At 47.3% G+C, this 19730-nt stretch overlaps 1 protein-coding gene across 1 annotated transcript in view; it reads left to right on the forward strand.

Annotated features, from left to right (window-relative positions):
• The window catches only part of LOC144269949 (uncharacterized), a 34640-nt gene extending 28117 nt beyond the window's left edge, over positions 1-6523 (forward strand). The window contains exons 13-15 of the mRNA XM_077826049.1: positions 126-315; positions 1006-1123; positions 2253-6523. Coding sequence (XP_077682175.1) covers positions 126-315; positions 1006-1123; positions 2253-3991 — 2047 coding nt within the window. The 3' untranslated portion in view covers positions 3992-6523. The remainder of the gene's footprint in view (positions 1-125; positions 316-1005; positions 1124-2252) is intronic.
• Positions 6524-19730: the final 13207 nt, after the last annotated feature.

The raw sequence follows: 19730 nt of genomic DNA on the forward strand, positions 1-19730 counted from the left end.
ACAAACAGGTTACAAAAACGCCATTGTACCTGTAATATAGGCAGGGCTTTTGAAAGTCAATTGTCATTTTTGGGGACCAGGTTTTACAAGCTCCTTGTTTTGCTTTGTTTCTTTTCCCTGGGCAGTTTGGTGAAGCAGCTCCCAGAAGCCAACCTCATTTTACTCAGACACCTGTTTGGAGTCCTGCATCATATTGAGCAGAATTCAGAGGAGAATCAGATGAATGCATTTAACCTGGCTCTTTGCATAGCTCCCAACATGCTATGGCTTCCTAGCCCCACTGGGCCTGAAGAGGAAAGCAGGTCTACAAAGAAGGTAAATACTCTTGGTGGGATTCTGCCCGTGATTTTCTTCCCCTCTTCCCATCTCCTATGACATGTTCCTCTGCAGCCTACAAAGGAAATATAAAGTGTTAAACTACTTTAGGTAAGTAGCCTTTCTTGCTTCAACACCACCACCCTGTGCAGATTGCTGTGGGGTGACTTGGCCACCGAGGTTCTCCAGGGATGGAGGCACCAAAAGAAGTCATGATCTGCTCTAACAAATGGACTTCCCTGCTGGACATCTTGTGCTGGGAGTGGCTAGGAGGGCATTTAGCATTCCATTAGAAGGGAGGAAACTGCCTCTCCATCTGAAATATCTAATAATGGTGGCACCATCCTGCAGAGAGGAACAAATCTAACATCATGACACATCTCCCCAGAGGCAGAATATTGCCTGTGATATGATGACAATAATAATTAGGACCACAGGATTTGCTTTATCAGCTCACACTATTGGTCCATTTACTCCAGCTTCTTGCCTCCGGCTATGGCTAATACACAAGCATCCAAGCTAGAAAGCTTTCTAGCTTTCTGAGCCAAAGAGACGCTTCAGAATTAAGTGTTGCATTTGTCCAGAGAAAGGCATCATCACATTGTCTCCCTGGGCTATTTTGTCTTGGAGGATAATAAAGGTGGATATATTTTCCCCAAACTGACCCCAGTGTTTCCTCTCCTTCGGCAGGTGGCCATGTTAGTGCAGTTCCTGATTGAAAACTCAGCGGAAATTTTTGGAGGTGACATCACTTCGCTGTTTCAAAGACCAGACAAACAAAAATCAAAAAGCTCTGAGGATTTCCTGGGTAAGGCTGTGGAACCTCCCCAGAGATGTCTGGTCACTCACAACCGCTGTCAAATGCCTCTTACAAAGAAAATTACAATTCCCACACTCCTGGTCCAGGGGAAACTAGAAGAGAGGACTCGATCGTAGCCAGTCCTTTCCCCTTACTTCCTGCATATGTTTTGATGAGGGCATTGAAAGATGCAGGCACAGCACCCACAGATATGCATCCCTATTTGGCTGGTTTCAGAGTAACAGCCGTGTTAGTCTGTATTCGCAAAAAGAAAAGGAGTACTTGTGGCACCTTAGAGACTAACCAATTTATTTGAGCATGAGCTTTCGTGAGCTACAGCTCACTTCATCGGATGCATACCGTGGAAACTGCTGGCTTTCCCCTTCTTCATTACCCCACTATCGTTTCCAGCTGCTCCAAGTTTGACAGAGACAGTTTGCCTCAGAATTCATGGAGCAAGCACCATTTCCCAATGGCCTTTTTTTTTTTTAAGTGGAACAGTTTAAACCAATTTTCTAAAATTAGACTTGGTAGGTCGGAATTTAAAGGGATCCATGTGCCTCTACTGAATACACACAGACTGTGGTCTAATGATGAGAGCCTGAGTCTCGTGAGCCGGGACTTTGGGGTTCCATTTCCACTTCTGCCACAGACTTGCTGTGTAGCCTTGAGAAAGTCATTTCCCCCACTCCATGCCTCAGTTTCCCCAACTGTAAAACACGGTGGATAATTCTCCTTCTGCCTCGCAGAAGTCTTGTGAGAATTAATTAATTAACATTCATAAAGCACTTGAAGATCTGCAAAGTGAAGGTACTCTGTTGTTTCAGTTATAGAATATGACTGCACTTTGAGCTGGGAGGGGGTGAGAATCTGAGATGCTGGACACGCAGTCAGGACAGCTAGCCTTTCCTTCCACTTGCACCACCACAGCTACCCTCTATTTTTAGCGCACTAGCTTGATCAGAGCTAGCATGGGTTTGTCTCCTCAAGCTGGTATCGCCTCCATCTCAAAGTGCAGACATACCCTTTGGTACCTAGTTGATAGGCACTTTGGCAGGTAGATAGGAACACAGATAATTGTGTGCATTTCTGTAGAATTGCAGAGTTAATTTGCATTCTCTCTGAATGTCTTCCCCAGGTATTGGCATGGCTCAGCACAACGATTCCTCTGATGAGATGGAGTTTGCTGCCTGTGACCAGGAAAGACCAAAGCATCATCACGTGCCTCAAGCCGTCTCCATGTTTGACCCGTCCTGTGGTTTGTTACTTGAAGAGGAGCAGGAAGACTGGGATCTGTTTAGTGAGATCACTGCCTGCTACCAAAGCAAAACCAAGAAGAATGCCAGCGCAGACAGTTATGACCTCCTAGAGGAAGAGGGCTCCTTCTGCTCCATTGACTCCATACGTTCACTGAGTCCTGCAAGGGATCGGTGCTCTTCTGAGCCCAGTGTCTGCCTCAGCTCTCAGCTCCCTGCCCAGTGCCATGAGCCGGTGGCCCGCCAGTCCAGCTGTGATGCCACCATCATGCATAGTCACACTGATTACATCCAGAGGCTCAAGCAGCTGCAGCTGGAGAGCCAGAAGCTGATTGATGAAGGCCTGAGCCCTGGGCTGAATAAGACCAGGCAGAATTTCTGGCAATCACCTCAGACCAGCTCTAGGGTGAAGAAGCTCAGCTTTCAGAAAACCAGCCTGTCCAACAGATCCAGCTTCTCCAGTCTTTCCTCGACCACCACTTCCCCTTCAGCCTCCTCACTAAGCTCCTTAGACAGCGCTTTCTCCTACTGCTCTGAGTCCTCAGCCTTCAGCCCCACAGATGTCTCCTCCCTGCCTTTCATGTTTGGCACCTCCACCCGACTCCATGCCTTGTCTCCAAAGACAGCAAAGAGGTCCCTGAAAGAATGGAAAAAGCCCTTGACATCTCCCTTGCCCTTGAACCCTGGTGACTTGGACTCATGGAGCAAGTATGAGCAGAGGGACATGGGGAGCAGTCATAGCATTGGGGAAGTGAAGGGCTTTACGCCCATCAATGGGGCAGCCATGGGAAGCCTGTTAAATGAGAGTGACTGGGAGGAAGAGGAAAAACAAGCGAGATGTGCCAGGAGCTCTGGACAAGCTCTTGGAAACCAATGTTATTTCAAGGAGTCTGAATGTAAAACAGACCCCCACACTTATATCCCAGCCAATGAGAGCTCGTCAGCGATTGGCCAGCAAGGGCCCAGGGAGAAATCAGTTAAACACATTGAGATAAAAGGCCCAGAGGTTTCCCTTCCCAGGCAGGAAAGCCTGAAGTGCACCAAGATAACCTTTTACATGGCTCCAAATAAAGGAAGCCCACAGAGGTCTCCAGTGGAACAGGAGGATGAGGGTTTCTCAGTGAGCGTCCATAGCACCAAATCGAACAGCAGCAGTGACCAAAACACGTCCAAGAGCCAACAAACAGTAAGAGTCCATATACCCCAGACAGTGTTCTATGGGCAGAACACCCCTTTGGTGCTGCAGTCTGTCTCCAGGAGATACCATCACGAAGCAACGCGCCAGCAGCTGCAGGTGGAGTGCAAAGAGACTCCCCAAAGCATTCCCCCTGCAGAGGGGCTGACGGACGATGCTCAGCAAGTGGCATCTGCCAAAAGCCACAGGAAGAGCATCAACGCCTTCAGCCACACCATCCGTATCATCCTCCCAGCCTCCATCCGCAACACCGTCAGGGAATATTTCAAGCACGACGAGGCTAAGAACTGCCATGCAGCGGATGCAGAAGCTGTGGAGAGCGAACTCATCCGGGGCAGAGTGGAGTGGCTCAAAAGCCAACCACACACAGATGCATCTCCAGAGGAGTGCAAAACAGTGGCATTTGCAGAAGAGACATTTGTCTAGGAGAGGAGAGAGAGGGAACTGTGATTGTTTTTTATCCAGCGTGCTGGGAAAATGTCTGTAAGATACGAGTGAGGTGTGAAGAATCTAACAGTCTGTGTGGGTCAATAAGTGTGATGTGATGCTAATGTGTAATTAATATTTGGGTTTGGGGGTTTTTAATTCTTTGCTACCTTTTTTCTACAAAAGGTACTTAACTGACCAGTGCCCAGTGGGCTGAATCCTCCCCTAGAGTTTTAAATTAGCTGAATTGTACAGAGACTTTCATCTGAATTTCAAGTTCTCCTGATTGTTTTGCCTCAAGTCATAGGTGTGGGTGGGTGAGTGAGGGGCTTGGACAGCAAACCTATCTTACATTTCATAAAAGCTCATGGTGGATCCTTAACAGTGGAGCAAAGCTTTGAGTCACCCTGCAAATTTTTAAAGTTTGCACAAAACTCCACAATGTTGTTAATTTTTTGTCACCGGTTTTTATTGAAATCCAAAATATGCTGCTTCACCCCTAACTCAAAATGCACAGCTAGTTCTTCTTTCTCTAACCTCCTTGCCCCCCCATAGTTTGGCTTAGAATTGAAGGGTTTTCTTTGTTGACTGAGGCTGGGATTTCAAAGACACCTAAGGGAGTCAGTTGCCCAATTCCCATTGAGTTAAAGGATTAGGTACTTTGAAAATTGCAATGTCGATCTGTTGTAGTGCATCCACTTTCTCTTCTTCTGGCTTCCCCCAACAAGTATTTAGTGCAGATCCTCAGCTTGTGTAAATGGTTGTGGCCCCACTGTCTTCAATGGAACTACAGTAAAACCTCAGAGTTACGAACCCCTGGGGAATGGAGGTTGTTTGTAACTCTGAAATGTTTGTAACTCTGAACAAAATGTTGTGGTTGTTCTTTCAAAAACTTGCAACTGAACATTGACTTAATACAGTTTTGAAACTTTACTACGCAGAAGAAAAATGCTGCTTTTAACCATCTTAATTTAAATGAAAGAAGCACAGAAACAGTTTCTGTACTTTCTCAAATCTTTTTAAACTTTCCCTTTATTTGTTTAGTAGTTTATGTTTAATACAGTACAGTACTGTATTTGCCTTTTTTTTTTTTTTCTTTGCTGCTGCTTGATTGCGTACTTTTGGTTCCAAATGAGATGTGTGGTTGACTGGTCAGTTTGTAACTCTGATGTTCGTAATTCTGAGGTTCTACTGTATGACAATTTACATTTTGGGGGGGTCTTATCCTTGGTTCGTCTCAGTGAGTGGCTGGGCCTATATAAGTCTCTTGGAGGAAATAATTATTTCCTGGGGACTTTAACTGATGGTGACATTTCGAGAACTCCCTTCTCAGGTATAGAGGCAGTGAATGTGGGGATCCTCATTAAATCCTTGACCATTCTTATGAGGAATTGAGTATGGTTTGGTTTTGGCATGATGTCCAAGGAGTTGTGGAAGTAGTTGAGAAGTGTTGCCGAGTGGATACTGAAGTAAGGTCCTCTCTGGCCAGAAAGCTGTCATGCAGTCCGATTACTGCACTACATATGGCTGAGAGAACAGCAGCTGTTACACAGATACATCTTCCCCCGAGTAGTGATTAAGTCCCACTCAGTGAAGTGCATCCACCAATGTGTCGACTGACTGCAGCATGTCTGGATCTGGGGAGAAGTACAAATGATGTGAGTTTTAGAGAGGATTTAATAATGAAGCTGCCAGTGATTCACCAGGACAGGAAACTTGAAAACATAGCCTCAGAGCATCTGAACCACGGCATTCAATGAGCCTGTCCTGAAATCCTCAGCTAGGTCAGACCCATTCAAACTTGTTTAGAAGTTAATGATGCTGATGCCTTAGTTTGATAGAGGGTAGGAATTGCAGGTTTCTATAGATGGGAAAAGTCACAAAGGTTAAAGGTCTTTGGATGTTTGGTTTGAATGTTTTGCAGGAGTTTCCAAAGCTGGTCCCCACACTGCCACACCCATCTTGTTAAAGTGAAAGTAGAGAGGACAGAGAAGAGAATAGCAGAGCCCAAGGAATTTGTGCATTTCTATTCACTGCTTTAGGGCCTGATCCTTCACAGTGCTAAGTGGTTCCTACAAGCTGCTGAGCACTTTCCTTTTCCACTGCTGGAGCTGCTCAGCACCTCCCAGGACTGGACCCTAATGCAGAGGGAGGTAATGTCTAACCAGTACAAATCACCATCACTGCTCCCATCAATGCCCCTGGAAATCACCAGGGAGGAAGCTTGTCCCGTGCTCTTTGGCTTTTCCTGGTAAATTACATGTCATCAGAGGAGAAGAGAGCACAATAGCCCATTTTCAGGGTGTACTGAGCTCAGTTGGGTACGTGCAGCTTTTGACAGAATCTGTGGCTCCTTTTATTCCTGGTTCACCTTGATGGCCTTTGCCTGATGAAAGATGTATATAATTGTACTACAAAACACCCACGATCGTTTCCCTCACACATGCTCACTGGAGAGTTGTTCACCTTCTTTTCCCACGCTATGGTTGTAATTATTTCAATAAAAGAAACACAGCTTTGTTTGTCCTTTAATGCCTGGCACATGCCTCGTGTTTCCTTGTTTCTAGTTCTACAGTAGTTAGTGCTGAGTAGCGGTGCTGGATCGACAGCCCTGGGGTTGATGTCTTCTCTTGCTCCAGAGTCCATATATGGTCTCCGCAGCAGCAATAAAAACTTCACAGACACACAAACACCGAGCCCAGCCCAGCAAGCTGGAAGGCTCCTCCTCCAGGAGTTATGTTGCATCCGTTGTATGCCCATTCTAGCTATCTAGTTACTTCTATAGCGTTTAGCACTCTTACTACCTTAATTCCAATCCGAGGAATGGACAGACTGGAAAAAGGGCCAAGCATCATGCCAACTTTTCAGTTGGAGCCTACACTTGGCTATGTGACATCTGTTTGTGGCCTTGCTCCTCGCAGCTCTGACTATCTCGCCACAAGAGAAGAGACAAAATGTTGCGATGTCATTGTTGGATATGATGGGCAGCCATACAATCTGAGCTCCTTCCCAACATTAATGCATTTATCCTCACACTATACCTGGGACATAGGGAGGCTCGTTTTACAGATGGGAAATAGAGAGTCAGTGACTTGCCCAAGGTCACTGACTCTCCTTCCTTCCTTCCAGCCCTTGGCCTCTCCGTTGAGAAAGGTATCAGTTGTGTGTTTGTGCTGTGGATATTTGGTCACTAGTATCTGGACTAAGACCTATCATTTCATTTCAAAGCGCTCACTGAATCACTATGAGATGACTGCAGCTTTAGGTCACTTCGGCTCTAGCGTAGATTTCAGTCAGGCCGCTAAAGCTCTGAAGCCCAGTTGTCTGAGCCATCCAGTATGCTTCAGTTTTATTTTGTAACTGTCACAATTGGGCCAGATTCAGCCCTGATAACGAGGCCGTTACACCAGGGAAGAATTTGGCCATTTTGATTGCTGTGAAGCTGTCATGACCCCTCTCACAAAATTACTTTTCACTGACTTGTGAAAGCAATCAGAACTATTCAGCTAGTCTGACTTTAGCACTTGACTTTAATCATCATAGACACTCTGTTTGTTATTCTTTGTGAAGGCTGCACTTTAAGCCCAAGAGCTATTGATATTTGTGTAGAATGGCACAATTTTGGCAGCAGTTGTTCATTTCCACTGCTGATGATTGAGGAAAACAGTTCCTCTTGGCACTTACCCTGGAAGGAATTGGGAATAGCTAGCTTGCTGAAAAAAGTTTAGCAGAACAAGTGTATTATTGCAATGCAATAAAAGTATTGCTATAAGATGAACTGCATTTCTGCAGTGGCTATAGAGAAACTTGCAGAAGCTACAGTGAAATGAGTCAGCCCTTGTTGAAGTGTCCTAAGTTCCCCTTTCACAGCAGGTGAAAAACTTATAAAAATTGAGAGCAAAGTTAATCTTTATTTGGAGGATCAGAAGTTAATCTGTACTCCAAACAGTTTAATGAATAGTAAATGGGTCTAGTGGCTGAGCTGTTCGCAGTCCAAACAAGGAGTTTTGGCAGAATCTCTCAATCCAGGGCCTTGGCCAAATCCAGAGCAAAAGCTTTCAATCACATAAAGACACTAAGAATAATTCTTGCTGACACTTCAGCAAGTTTAAAGAGCTAGCGTCAAGCTCAGGAGGCGCAAAATAGGCCCTTTGCTCTCCTGACCTAGGAATGTCAGGTCTGGGTGTTTCTCCCTGTATATTTTTTCCAAACAAAGACTTAGGGGGAGGGCAGGCGGGGGGGAAGGGGGGGTGAGATAGGAGAAAAACTTTCAATAGCTCAGTCCTGTGAAGCAACCCTATAATAACAACCCAGTATGCACCAACCCGGTGTGCACATGTAATCCTACCAGAGACCAACATATGCATCCCTACGCTGTGAACATCTCTCTATGCTGCCCTGCTCATGTAAGAACTGTATAATGACAACCATGCATGTGCAGGCCCATAAGTAACCCTACAATAACAAGATCGTGTGTGTATGCTCTTCACATTAGTGGATATCTCTGGTTGCAGGAAGAGAGGCATTCAGCACAATGGGAGGGGACTGACGGTGGGAAAGGATTTGCCTCCTTATCTCTGGTGTCTTAACCCTGAAGTTTTTAATATTTTCTCCTTCATAGTAGTGGAGAGCGCAGCTGTTTGTGGTCTGGGGACCCAACGGCCCCTGAACCATGGCCAGGACATGTTGTGGGGGGAGGAGTGGGAGTGTGTGGCGTGGGCCAAGTGGCCTTTATTCTCCTGAGCCATGGCTGTGGGGATTGCAGTGGGGTGTGATGCCTCCTCTCTCCCAATCCTGATCCCTTTATGACTGTGACTTTTGAACTCGTGTGACCTGTTCGCTATTTTGAGGTCCCTCATTTCTCCTCACTGAGCTGCTGTCAAGGAAACAAACTCTTTTAGTGTAAACACCCCTGAGGGCCTACAGCCTTTTCCTTTTCCAGCCTACATAAACAATTTTGTACTTGCTGCTTAGCCAGAAATTACCCATGCTGAGTTAAGGCAACCAACCCTCTCTCCTCCCCTCTCTTCCACCCCAGCCCCACCATCCATTAGCCTCTGCCAGTTTCACAAGGTTCAACAAAGTCAGAGGCAGCTCGGAGGTCAAGCGTCCACGAAAGCTCCCCTTTAGGGTGGATCACACAGCCCCCATCTTATCCTGTGTTAGAGTTTTAGTGGATTTCCCTCTTGCTGAGGGAAAAACGGTTTGTGGTCACCACAAAGCTTCTGAGAGGCATGCTTGAAAGGCGGGAACATGCTGACCCACAGAGATGACTCATATTTGCACTAACTCTGTCCTCGGCTAACATAAACAGGGTGATACCATCAGCCCCCTCCACATCCACCCTTCCGCCACTAGTCAGCAGCGCGCATTTGTGGTCACTTTGTAAAGCTCCTACTTTGACAGGCCACAGCAGACCAAGAGATATTATGGCCATGCTTGCAACATTTGCATTTCTTTTAGGCTTGCCAGGTGTCCAGTTTTCAACTGGACCTTCCAGGCAAAAAGGGACCCTGGCAGCTCTGGTCAGCACAGCTGACTGGGCCACTGAAAGTCCAATTGGCTGCAGCAGCGCTAAGGCAGGCTCCATGCGGCTCCTGAGAAGTGGCGGCATGGCCGGCTCCTAGGCAGAAGGGCAGCCGGGGGAGGGAGTGTCTGTGCCCTGCCCCCACCCGCCGGCACCACCCTAAGCAGGCTCTGCAGCACCCATTGGCCTGGAAACCATGGTGGGTGCAAATCTGGGGCACCACGGCCAATGGGAGCTGCGGAGCTGGCACCCCTCTGCCTAGGAGCCAGACAGGCTGCTGCTTTCTCTGTCCCCAGGAAATGCTGGGCAGCGCTGGTACAGCTGCTATTTAAGGGGCCTCCTGAGGTCAGCGCCTCCTGGAGCTCCCGTGAACTGCACCAGCCAGAGCCACCCAGAGCCCACACCCCAACCCGCTGGCCCAGCCCTGAGCCCTGCTCGCACTCCCAACCCCCTGCCCCAGCCCTGCACCCCCCCACACACTCCAAACCCCTTGGCCCCAGACCAGAGCCCCCTCCTGAACCCCAAACCCCTCACCTCCAACCCCTGCAGCCCGAAGCCCTTACTCCCCTCCCCAACCCTCTCACCCAGCTTCTGCACTTACCCAGCACTGGGGTCCAGCCAGGAGACTGAGAGGAGCACGGGCTGGGGCCAGGGGGTGGCAAGGAGCCTGCGGCCAGCCGGTGGGCAGGCTGAGAGGAGCAAGTGGTGGGCAGAGGGAGCCAGCGGGGTCTTGGGATCAGTGCAAGCAGAGCGGGCCAGGGAGCCACTGAAGCCATTGTAATCCCAGCACTGCCCAGGAGAGCCAGGCTCTGAGACTCGCTGCCATCGAGTCTTTCTTTTATTTTGCAGTGTAAACATACAGCCATGAGTACCACCAGCACCGTAGGCAAAAGTCCTTTGTACTTGGGCCTTTCCAGGAGCAAAGAGCCCTCACCACCAAATCTGTTCAGGGAGCATGGGCACCAAAGGCTTCTGATTAAACTGAAGCAAATTCATTCATGAGCTGATTCAGGGTTCCCTGGGACCACAAGCCAGCAAATGGAGACTGGTGTCCCCTCTTCATTTGTCCTCTTTGGCAATAGCCTCCATCTCTTCATCCTACATCGGGGTGAGCAAACTTTTTGGCCTGCGGGCTACAGCTGGGTGGGGAAATTGCATGCAGGGTCATGAATGTAGGGCTCAGGCAGGGGGTGTGGGGTGTGGGATGGGGTGCGGTGTGCAGGAAGGGGCTCAGGGCAAGGGGTTAGGGCAGAGGAGGGGTGCAGCATGTACAAGGGGGCTCAGGGAAGGGGGTTGGGGTGCAGGGTACAGGAGGGGTGCAGGGTGCGGGCGCTGGACCGGCGCCGCTTACCTGGAGCGGCTCCGGGATGGCAGCGGGGCTAAGGCAGGCTCCCTGTCTGCCTGCCCTGGCCCTGTGTCACTCCCAGACGCAGCCAGCACCACATCCTTGCAGCCCCTTGGGTGGGAGGGGGAAGCAGAGGGTTCCGCTTGCTGCCCTCACCTGCGGGTACCTCCCCCAAAGCTCCCATTGGCCATGGGTCCCCATTCCCAGCCAATTGGCGCTGCGGGGGGAGGGGGGGTTCATGCAGGCGAGGGCACTGCGCAGAGGCCTCTGCCCTCCCTACCAACCCCCGGAGCTGCAGGGACGTGGTGCCGGCCGCTTCCAGGAGCAGTGCGGGGCCCGCAGTGCCACAGGGGTGGCAATCCCGTGGGCTAGATCCAAAGCCCTGATGGGCCGGATCCAGCCCGTGAGCCGTAGTTTTCCCACCCCTGTCCTAGGTGAGTCAGGAGCCTCGCTGAGTAAAATACTAAATAATCCAGCTGTGCAAGACCATATGCAAAAACCACGAGTTTGTCTTCAGCTGCCCTTTGCAGAGCTCCACTTGTGGGCTAAAGGCACCTGCACCGGAAGTGTCTGTTGAGCAATGTCCACTGGCCTCGCCCTCCCTGCGAGGGTTCTGAGGGTATGAAAAGGGAAGTGGCCTCCACATCATCATTCTAACCACCACAGGTGCAGCGAGCTCTGATTGCATGCAGCATGCTCCCTGCTTTCCTCCTCCGTTTTATTTTTTCTGCCCTTTCGGGGGTTAGTTTTGTTTGTAGTTATTAAGATCTTCAGTGAATTAGATGCAGATTTCCATGAATCGCAAATGCTGGTTATTTACCCCCAAATTCACATTGATGTCATGGGAGCGTTGTACGCAATCCCACCATTTATTAATTTATTTATTTAAACTGAGCCCTTGGCTTTTATAGAATCATAGGACTAGAAGGGACATTGAGCGGTCATCTTGTCCAGTCCCCTCCACTCATGGCAGGACTAAGTATGATTTTGTGATATTCCAACCCTTCCCTCAGCCAAAACAGTTTTCATCACCAGCGGGAACCAAATGCAGTGTGAAACTGCTTTCTGGTCTGATGGGAAGTGGAAAACATACCACAAGATTTTGCTTTTTGTGAATCCAGCAAATCACATGTGTTGGGGGATGGGGGTAACCGGCAATGTCACTGCCTGAGGAGAAAGAAAAGGAGGACCTGTGGCACCTTAGAGACTAACAAATTTATTTGCGCATAAGCTTTCGTGAGCTACAGCTCACTTCATCAGATGCATGCAGTAGAGAATACAGTGGGGAGATTTATATACATAGAGAACATGAAACAATGGGTGTTACCATACACACTGTAAGGAGAGTGATCAGGTAAGGTGAGCTATTACCAGCAGGAGAGCGATGGGGGAAAAACCTTTTGTAGTGATAATTAAGGTGGGCCATTTCCAGCAGTTGACAAGAATGTGTGAGGAACAGTAGCAGGGAGTTTCTTCACAGCTATTTAGCTGCAAATGCTCACATGGGGCCAAATCCAATGCCCATTGAAGTTCGTGGCAGTCTTTCCATTGGCTTCAATGGGAGTTGGAGCAAGCCCATGCCAAACACAGGTAGCAAATTTGTAATTTTTGTAAGTCACCACATGGTCAAGACACCAATATTAACTGGCTTCCCTGCTACCACTTGGCTGATACTCCAAAACGGCCACGTCTAACCTTGGGCATTTTGAGACAGCCAATAGGAATTGACAGTTGAAGGGCCCAAAATGTTATTTCTAACTTAATTATTGTGAGACCAATTCTCATCTGTCAGTCCCATATAAGGCTGCTTTAGGCAGTAGGCTACCATGCCATCCAATGCCTTGATTCAGCCAGCATGCCACACAATTCAGTAGAGATAGTATTAGCTCCTACCGGTGCAAAAATAGTGGCTGGAGGGGGATGGAATTGCATGGCAGCTGACAAGTCGAGATTAGGATAAAGGAAAGGCTTGCTGAAGCCAAAATATTATTATAACCTTCATTTTTGTCTGGGAGAATGACTTCCTCACTGAAGATTTAGTAAGTTTGTTGTCTGCAGTAGTTGACCCAGCTTTGATATCTTCCAGCAGAGATAAATTTAATAACACAGCACTTATAGAGGGCTTTTCATCTTCCGAGTCCTTTACAGGCATTAACTAATTAATCCTTGGGGAAAGTATCACTGTTACTAGTATCTCCATATTTACAGCTGGGGAAACCAAGGCAGAGAGGTGAAATGAGTTGCTCAAGGCCACAGAAGAAGTGATTGTCAGAGTTGAGATTAGAACTCAGGAGCGCCAAGCAACCAGGCCTGCCCAACTCATTAGCGCAAACCATGTAGAATAGTTCTTGTAGGCTCAGAAAGAGAGTGGTCCCTCTTTTACTCTCTCATTGGAGTGGAGCAATATGTTCTCTGGTGTTCAGTCTAGGCAGCTGTGGCCCCATGATTTTAAATTGACACTGCTGGACAGCCCAGTGGCAGATAGAACACTACCCACAGCCCTTACTGTCATTGTCTGGCTCGCTCTAGCTCTAGGGATGCTAGGATGGGCTGTTTTTCTCTGCTATCACATCTTTCTGGGTGTGTCAGAACTATTTAATTCGTGTTCCATCTATCACATAGTGGTAGTTATAGCCCCTGTTTTCTATAGACCGCCCAGAAATAAACAAAACCCCCTCAAATATGGGGCCATATTCCCAACTGGTGTAAATCATCATCACTCTGGTGAAGTCAGTGGAGCAATGCTGATTTACACTTGCTGAGGCTCTGGCCCATGACATTTTAGGAGGTTGTTTTTTTTTTTTTTTTTTTTTTTTGTTTTTTTTTAATAAGAATTGTACTGCTTGGGTGCAAAAGAACCAGAAAATGCTGAAAACATTGATAGTGCTCAGAGATGCCATGACCTGGTGTGCCAGGGAACTACTTACAGGGGTAACTCAGTCAACCTCTGCAGCACTCCTCAGCTTATGGACCGCTCAGTGAGAGAGGATGCAAATACATAGAGGCCTGACTTCTCCCATGAGAAAAGGCCATAACTTCCTTCAACATGTAGCCCTGGTATTTGTATATAGATGGATTTCTCCTCTGGGTATGTCTACACTGGAGCTGGAAGATGTAGACATACCCACTGATGGAGCTAGTGAGCAGTGTAACCACACTAACATGAGCAGCAGGACGGGCTAGCTGCCCCAAGTATTATCCCATCAGAGACCTCCAGATATAAGCTTGGGTGGTTAGCTCCTCCCACTGCTCATGCCACCATGGCTGCGCTTCGATTTTTAGCATGCTGGCTTGATTAATGCAGGTGTGGGTATGGCTACTCCAGCTGGAAATTACATTTGCTGGCTCCTGTGTAGACATTTCCCCTGGGGCTACCTTCTGAAATCAGAACAGGGGATGGTCAAAGCGGGACTGACCCATATTGAAAGGCTGTATGCTAAGCCATGAAGGGACACCAGAAAGACACCAGTGACAGTCACTCAGGAAGGGGAGTTGTGTAGCTGTCAGCCATGAACCAACAATGCTCTGCGCCTGACCAGAACTATAGAGCAGGGACAGAGCAGACCATTTCAATTGCCTCAGAGAGGCAGTGACTCATGTACCTCAGGCCCATTTTGTTCAGATTTCGAGTGCACATTTTGCTCCCTCATCCTCCAGACTTACTGGAACCTTTCTAGTGCAAGGTTCAGCTATAGCTGTTCCTCCCAGAATCCCTGCTGCCACCTCTGACCTATCAACAAACCCAGGAGAACAGCTCTCCCAGGATGTCTCTATAGTGGATTTTCTCCCAGCAGCCCTTGTCTCCCAGGCAGCCTTTTGGGTGGTGGGCCCATCTCTGTGCCACCAGCCAGGGAGTACATGTGCTAATGGGGACCGTGGGTTATTTTTACTACGTACACATCAAAGGAAACAGTCTTCTCACCCTAAGACCCTTTTCCTGGAAAGGCAGCCATATTCTGAATGGGAATGTGACAGTCCTCGATCCTGTCAGCCAGCAGCTAATCACTCAATTGTCACCTGCTGGGTATGTGGCCTCGAGCATGGACTCAGGGAAGGGGTGCTGACAGCTTTCAGCAGCAGCTTGTGGCCCAGCTTTGAAGTATAAGTAGGAGAGCACGGAGGGTGAAGCTGCAATGAGCCAGACCTGTTGGCTCTCACATGGGAAAGTCACAGCATGGAGGGAAATTTTTTTTTTTTTTTTGGGGGGGGGGGGCGGCGTTTATGGTGGAAATAACCAGAGCATTCGTGCATCGCCAGTGACTAAGGTGATGTTGGTTATTTTATTTACCCCTTCCGAGGTGTGGCACTATGGCAAAAAGCATATTCCAACTTCCCTAATGCACTCAGAGGACTCACGGGGCAGGAGGGCAATTTCAGAGTAATGCCCGAGACTCCTTCTCATGTGTTTGCAGCCACCACAGCACTTGCAGCTCCAAGAGCAGGAAGCCAAGGCAAGGAATCAAATGTGAATCACTTCCAAGTGACAACACAGAATAGAGGCTAACGCTGGATTGTATTTGCCATGTGGAACTGAAGCCTTGTTCTAGTGTCAGGACCCACTACCACAAGTATGAGGTGGAGATACTCGGCTACTCAATTTAGAGCTAGATTTCATAGTCACCAGCCACTGTTCAAGTTGCTTGCATCCAGGCCCTTCTCTAATGCTGAAGTACTTCACCACACAACACAGCAACATCCTTGCTCTGTAGTGACCCGGCCCTCTACCAGTGAGTTGTGCTATACATACACCACTACTCACTGCTAGGGGAAAGGAGCAGGAGTTGGGACAAAGGACAGAAGATGATGAGGGCAAGGTGTTGTCTCTCTTTCATTTCCAGGAGGGCCCTGTCAAGAACTGTATTTCTTCACAAAATGCCTCCCACTGCTTTGTCCTTTGCCCATTTCTGCCTGCCTCAGTGCAGCAATGAGACAAAGAAACACGACTGGGAAAAGGTTGTCATGTAGGACACTGTGTGAGGGGCTGTATCGCATAGGGTGCTAAATCTGCAGTGGCAAACTAGACACTCATCAAAGTGACTCTGAAGCCCTGATGCTGCATCACGCTCTTGTAATGCTGAAATAAACTTGGGAACTTCCAATCGTCCTGCTGGGAAATTGAATCTGACCTACTGGTGTTGGGCTGAATGGGTAGGAAAGACCTGTGCAGGGCAATGTTTCCATAAACCCAACCCTACCCTACCCCTAGTCTCTGCTAGCTGTACTTTTTCAGTGATGCTGTCCTAAGGGAAAAGCAGCAGAAATCAAAAGCCTATTGTGGATTTTTGGAGGGTGTCAATCTTTTATCCTCTGTTCCACATTACCTAAAGGACCTGGGGTGATCTTCCAGCAGCCAAAAAGGGCTGGATGGGACTCACTTCAGCACTCCTCCAAGTGCAGCCACAGGCGTTGCTGCTCTGTGAAAGCCTTCTGACATGGGTAGGTGTTTTGAGTCATGGGATGCGAATTCAGTGCCCAAACTGGAGAGGAGATTATAAGAAGCAGAAGAAGATCAAGGGTGCAGAGTGGGGAGGGTGTCCTAAAAGGAACTGAGGTTACATTCCCTGCCTTGTTTTATTATCTTTGTTGAAAGAGCTGGTGATGCTGCTGTACAGAGAGTGCTGCCTTGTGTCCAGTTGAAACCTACAAGAATGACTCCTCGGACTGTAGCCGTCAGCCTAAGTCTCTCTCTTCAAGTAACCGCATGGAGCTGTTTTTAGCAATGTTGTTCTGGCAAGTCAAGCTTTATGTTTAATGACCCTGACTAAAGGTCTGTGATCAAGGGGGTAATTTTGCTCTGGTTTTACTAAACTCCATCAGTAAGGGCTTGGTGTGGCAAAGCAAAACACAAAACCAAGGCTGAGAATCCAGATTCTCACTCTAGCCAAAACTCAGAGTTTGGAGGTGCAGATAAATAATTTGGTTTGGACCCATCTTAGTTCAGAAACAGATTCCACATGATCAGATTATCTATTCTACCTTAAACTCCTTACACTTGAATAGTTGAAGTCCTGGTGTTCTAATTAATCTAAATCTATGTATCTTTCTGTTGTGCTAAGTATCATTATTAAAAATATTAATGCTGTGCACCTGGATGTGATTGGTAGGAACATGGATTAAAAATATGGAATACTGAAAAGGTCAGAATTCTAGAATGTTAGTCACCAGGGTTCTAGAATGATAATTTTCTTATTCCCATTACACTAAGGGTCTGACATAAAATGCATGATAAAAGCAAGAAAATTCAACCGACGAGCAGAAATTCCCTCCTTAACTCACCCTACTGCATTTACTGTAGCACACCATACAATAGCATTGATGTACAAACTCACTTTCAGAGACCCCTGCAAATCAATTCTATCTACTTGGCTGAGGTGAGGGGTGTATATGTGCGATGTGTTATGCTGCCTGAATTTTCGGGATGGTTTGGGTTGCTGAAGAACCTACGTTAACAGTAGCGATATGGAAGACACAGATTCATTTTTCTGAGGGATGTTTTGTGAGGGAAGGAAAGACTTTTGTTATTATTAAACCTTTATTAGTAGTACATTTGTGCCAACAACCAAAATAATCCACTGAAGCAAAAGAACATAGGCCCATAACATGCAAATACTTGAACATGTCTCTGGTTAATGCATGTTGGGGAATAAGGAACTGGACCCCAACAGCCTCTGCTGTTGCTGCTATCACTCCCCAGCTCCTTAATAGTGGTGACACAAGCCAAAGGTGTGGTTTCCTCAGGCAAATACGGGAAGAACCAAGTGCAGAGGGAGGGGCCAGTCTCTTGCTTCTCAGAAGGCCCCCATTCTGCACAGTCCCAGGACTGCTGCTAGAACACAGCTTAACTGCTTTCAGCTATCAGGTCGTTCCTGCTCTGCTCCGAGCGGTTCCTCAGAGCAGCTCACTTTTGGATTATTAGCTCAGTCGCAGCCATTCCCTTTTACTTGCTTGCTTCTGGGGACTATCCAGGATGGAACTTTTCAAAACCAAGCAAACTGTGAATGACAGGGGTATAATCCCATCTGGACTGAAGGTGACCACATTAGGCATTAGGCCCAGTAGACACTTAGTAAGACAACACTAACTACCTTTGCCTCATTCTTGGGACATCACCAGGAGCCCCAGCAGCTCTGAAAATCAGTCTGCTTCTCTTTAGGTGCCTAACTCTTGGGTCCAAGCAAAGGATTAGTGGTTTTGGGTGCCTGAGCTGATTTTCAGAGAGTGCTGAGCACCCATGCTCTGAAAATGAGGGCCCTTTAGCTGGTCTCTAGCTGGGTACTCAGAAACCCAAAATGGATTAGTCACTGCTGAAAACCCTGGCCCAAGCCAGAAAAATGTGGCTTTAAAAAGAAAAAACAAACAAAAAACCCCTCTGCGTGCTTCAGGTTCCCCTTCTGTACAATAGGGATGATACCACTTCCCTAGTGCTCTGGGAGTATATTGTGAGGCAACGTGCATTGAGCAAGCTGGATGGAGCCCTATTATTATAGTGGGGTTTAACTTGCTTCAGAGTCTAAAGAAGTCATGAGCATGAGAGTCATTCTGGTGAAGCATGTTGTGCTGTCATTACCCTACATACACAATTCATGCTACAACCCAGTGCAGTATTTTTGCCTCTGGAGGAATAGCTCAGTTTGTTTGAGCATTGGCCTGCTAAACCCAGGGTTGTGAGTTCAATCCTCAAGGGGGCCATTTAGGGATTTGGGGCAAAAATTGGGGCTTGGTCCTGCTTTGAGCAGGGGGTTGAACTAGATGACCTCCTGAGGTCCCTTCCAACCCTGAGATTCTATGATTCTAAGTTCTCTCTCTTTTTGTATCACCTTCTCGGTATCAAAGCAGCAGCTCAAAACACCCTGCAGGCCACCCAGGCAATGCAGGGCAGAGCATATTTCTAAGAACAATGGAATCTGTATAGAAATAACAGAGGGAGCATAAAAACAAAAATGCCATAAGATGCAGGTGACAATGAGACTGGATTATTTTACCATTGACAGTATGGTTGGAAACATCAGGTCAACTACAATAAGATCTGTCTAGAATCTTTGCTATTTGAAGGAGTTTGGCTAACTTTTTTGTTCCATTTTCTCATGTAAGTGCTGCTGGTTTCCAGCCTGGGCTGTGCCAAATCACTGAGAGAAAGGCTTTTTTCATTTTCTTGACAGCTCATTCAGGAGCAGGAGGCACTGGAAATCTCACCAGAGAGCCTGTTCTCACATGCTTCCCAGTTTCAAATGGTTCACATCAGCATCTAGCAATCTGCAATCTAGCAATCCCAGCCAAACCAGGCTAGGTGTTTGAAATCAGCCATGTGGGATTGCACATGCGAAGAAGCAGATTTATGGCAGATGTCAGGCATCAGACAATTTGAAGGAAGATGCAAGAAACCCCTTAGTAAACAGATGTGGAAAAATCTGCCCCTGAAGAAGGTTTTATCCTAATCTATGAAAGATTATCTTAAACCCTGAAACATGACATTTTATCTCCCTTGCAGTACTCTTTTATTAGCATCAACTATAACAACTCTGGACATTCTTGTTATTCATATAAATGTCTAGCCCCTCTTTGAATCTTGCTAAATTCTTGACCTCAATATTATCTTGTGGCAATTAGTTCCACTGTCTAATAATGCATTGTGTGAAAAAGTACTCCCTTTCATCACTAAAACATATCGCAAGCATATGGAAGTGTCTGTGATACTGATAAACAGTTTCCCATTAGGTCATTGTTTTTTGATTGCCTGCTAAATGCATTGTGAATTTGAAACCAAATCCTTACTTCTGAGAGAAAGATTTCTGAATGGAAAACCTGAATATAGACTTCAAATGTCCATGTGGCTTCAGTGGCAAGTTTAGAAATTTCACTCAAACATA

This window comes from Eretmochelys imbricata, chromosome 9, assembly GCF_965152235.1.
Source record: "Eretmochelys imbricata isolate rEreImb1 chromosome 9, rEreImb1.hap1, whole genome shotgun sequence".
Classification (NCBI taxonomy): domain Eukaryota; kingdom Metazoa; phylum Chordata; order Testudines; family Cheloniidae; genus Eretmochelys; species Eretmochelys imbricata.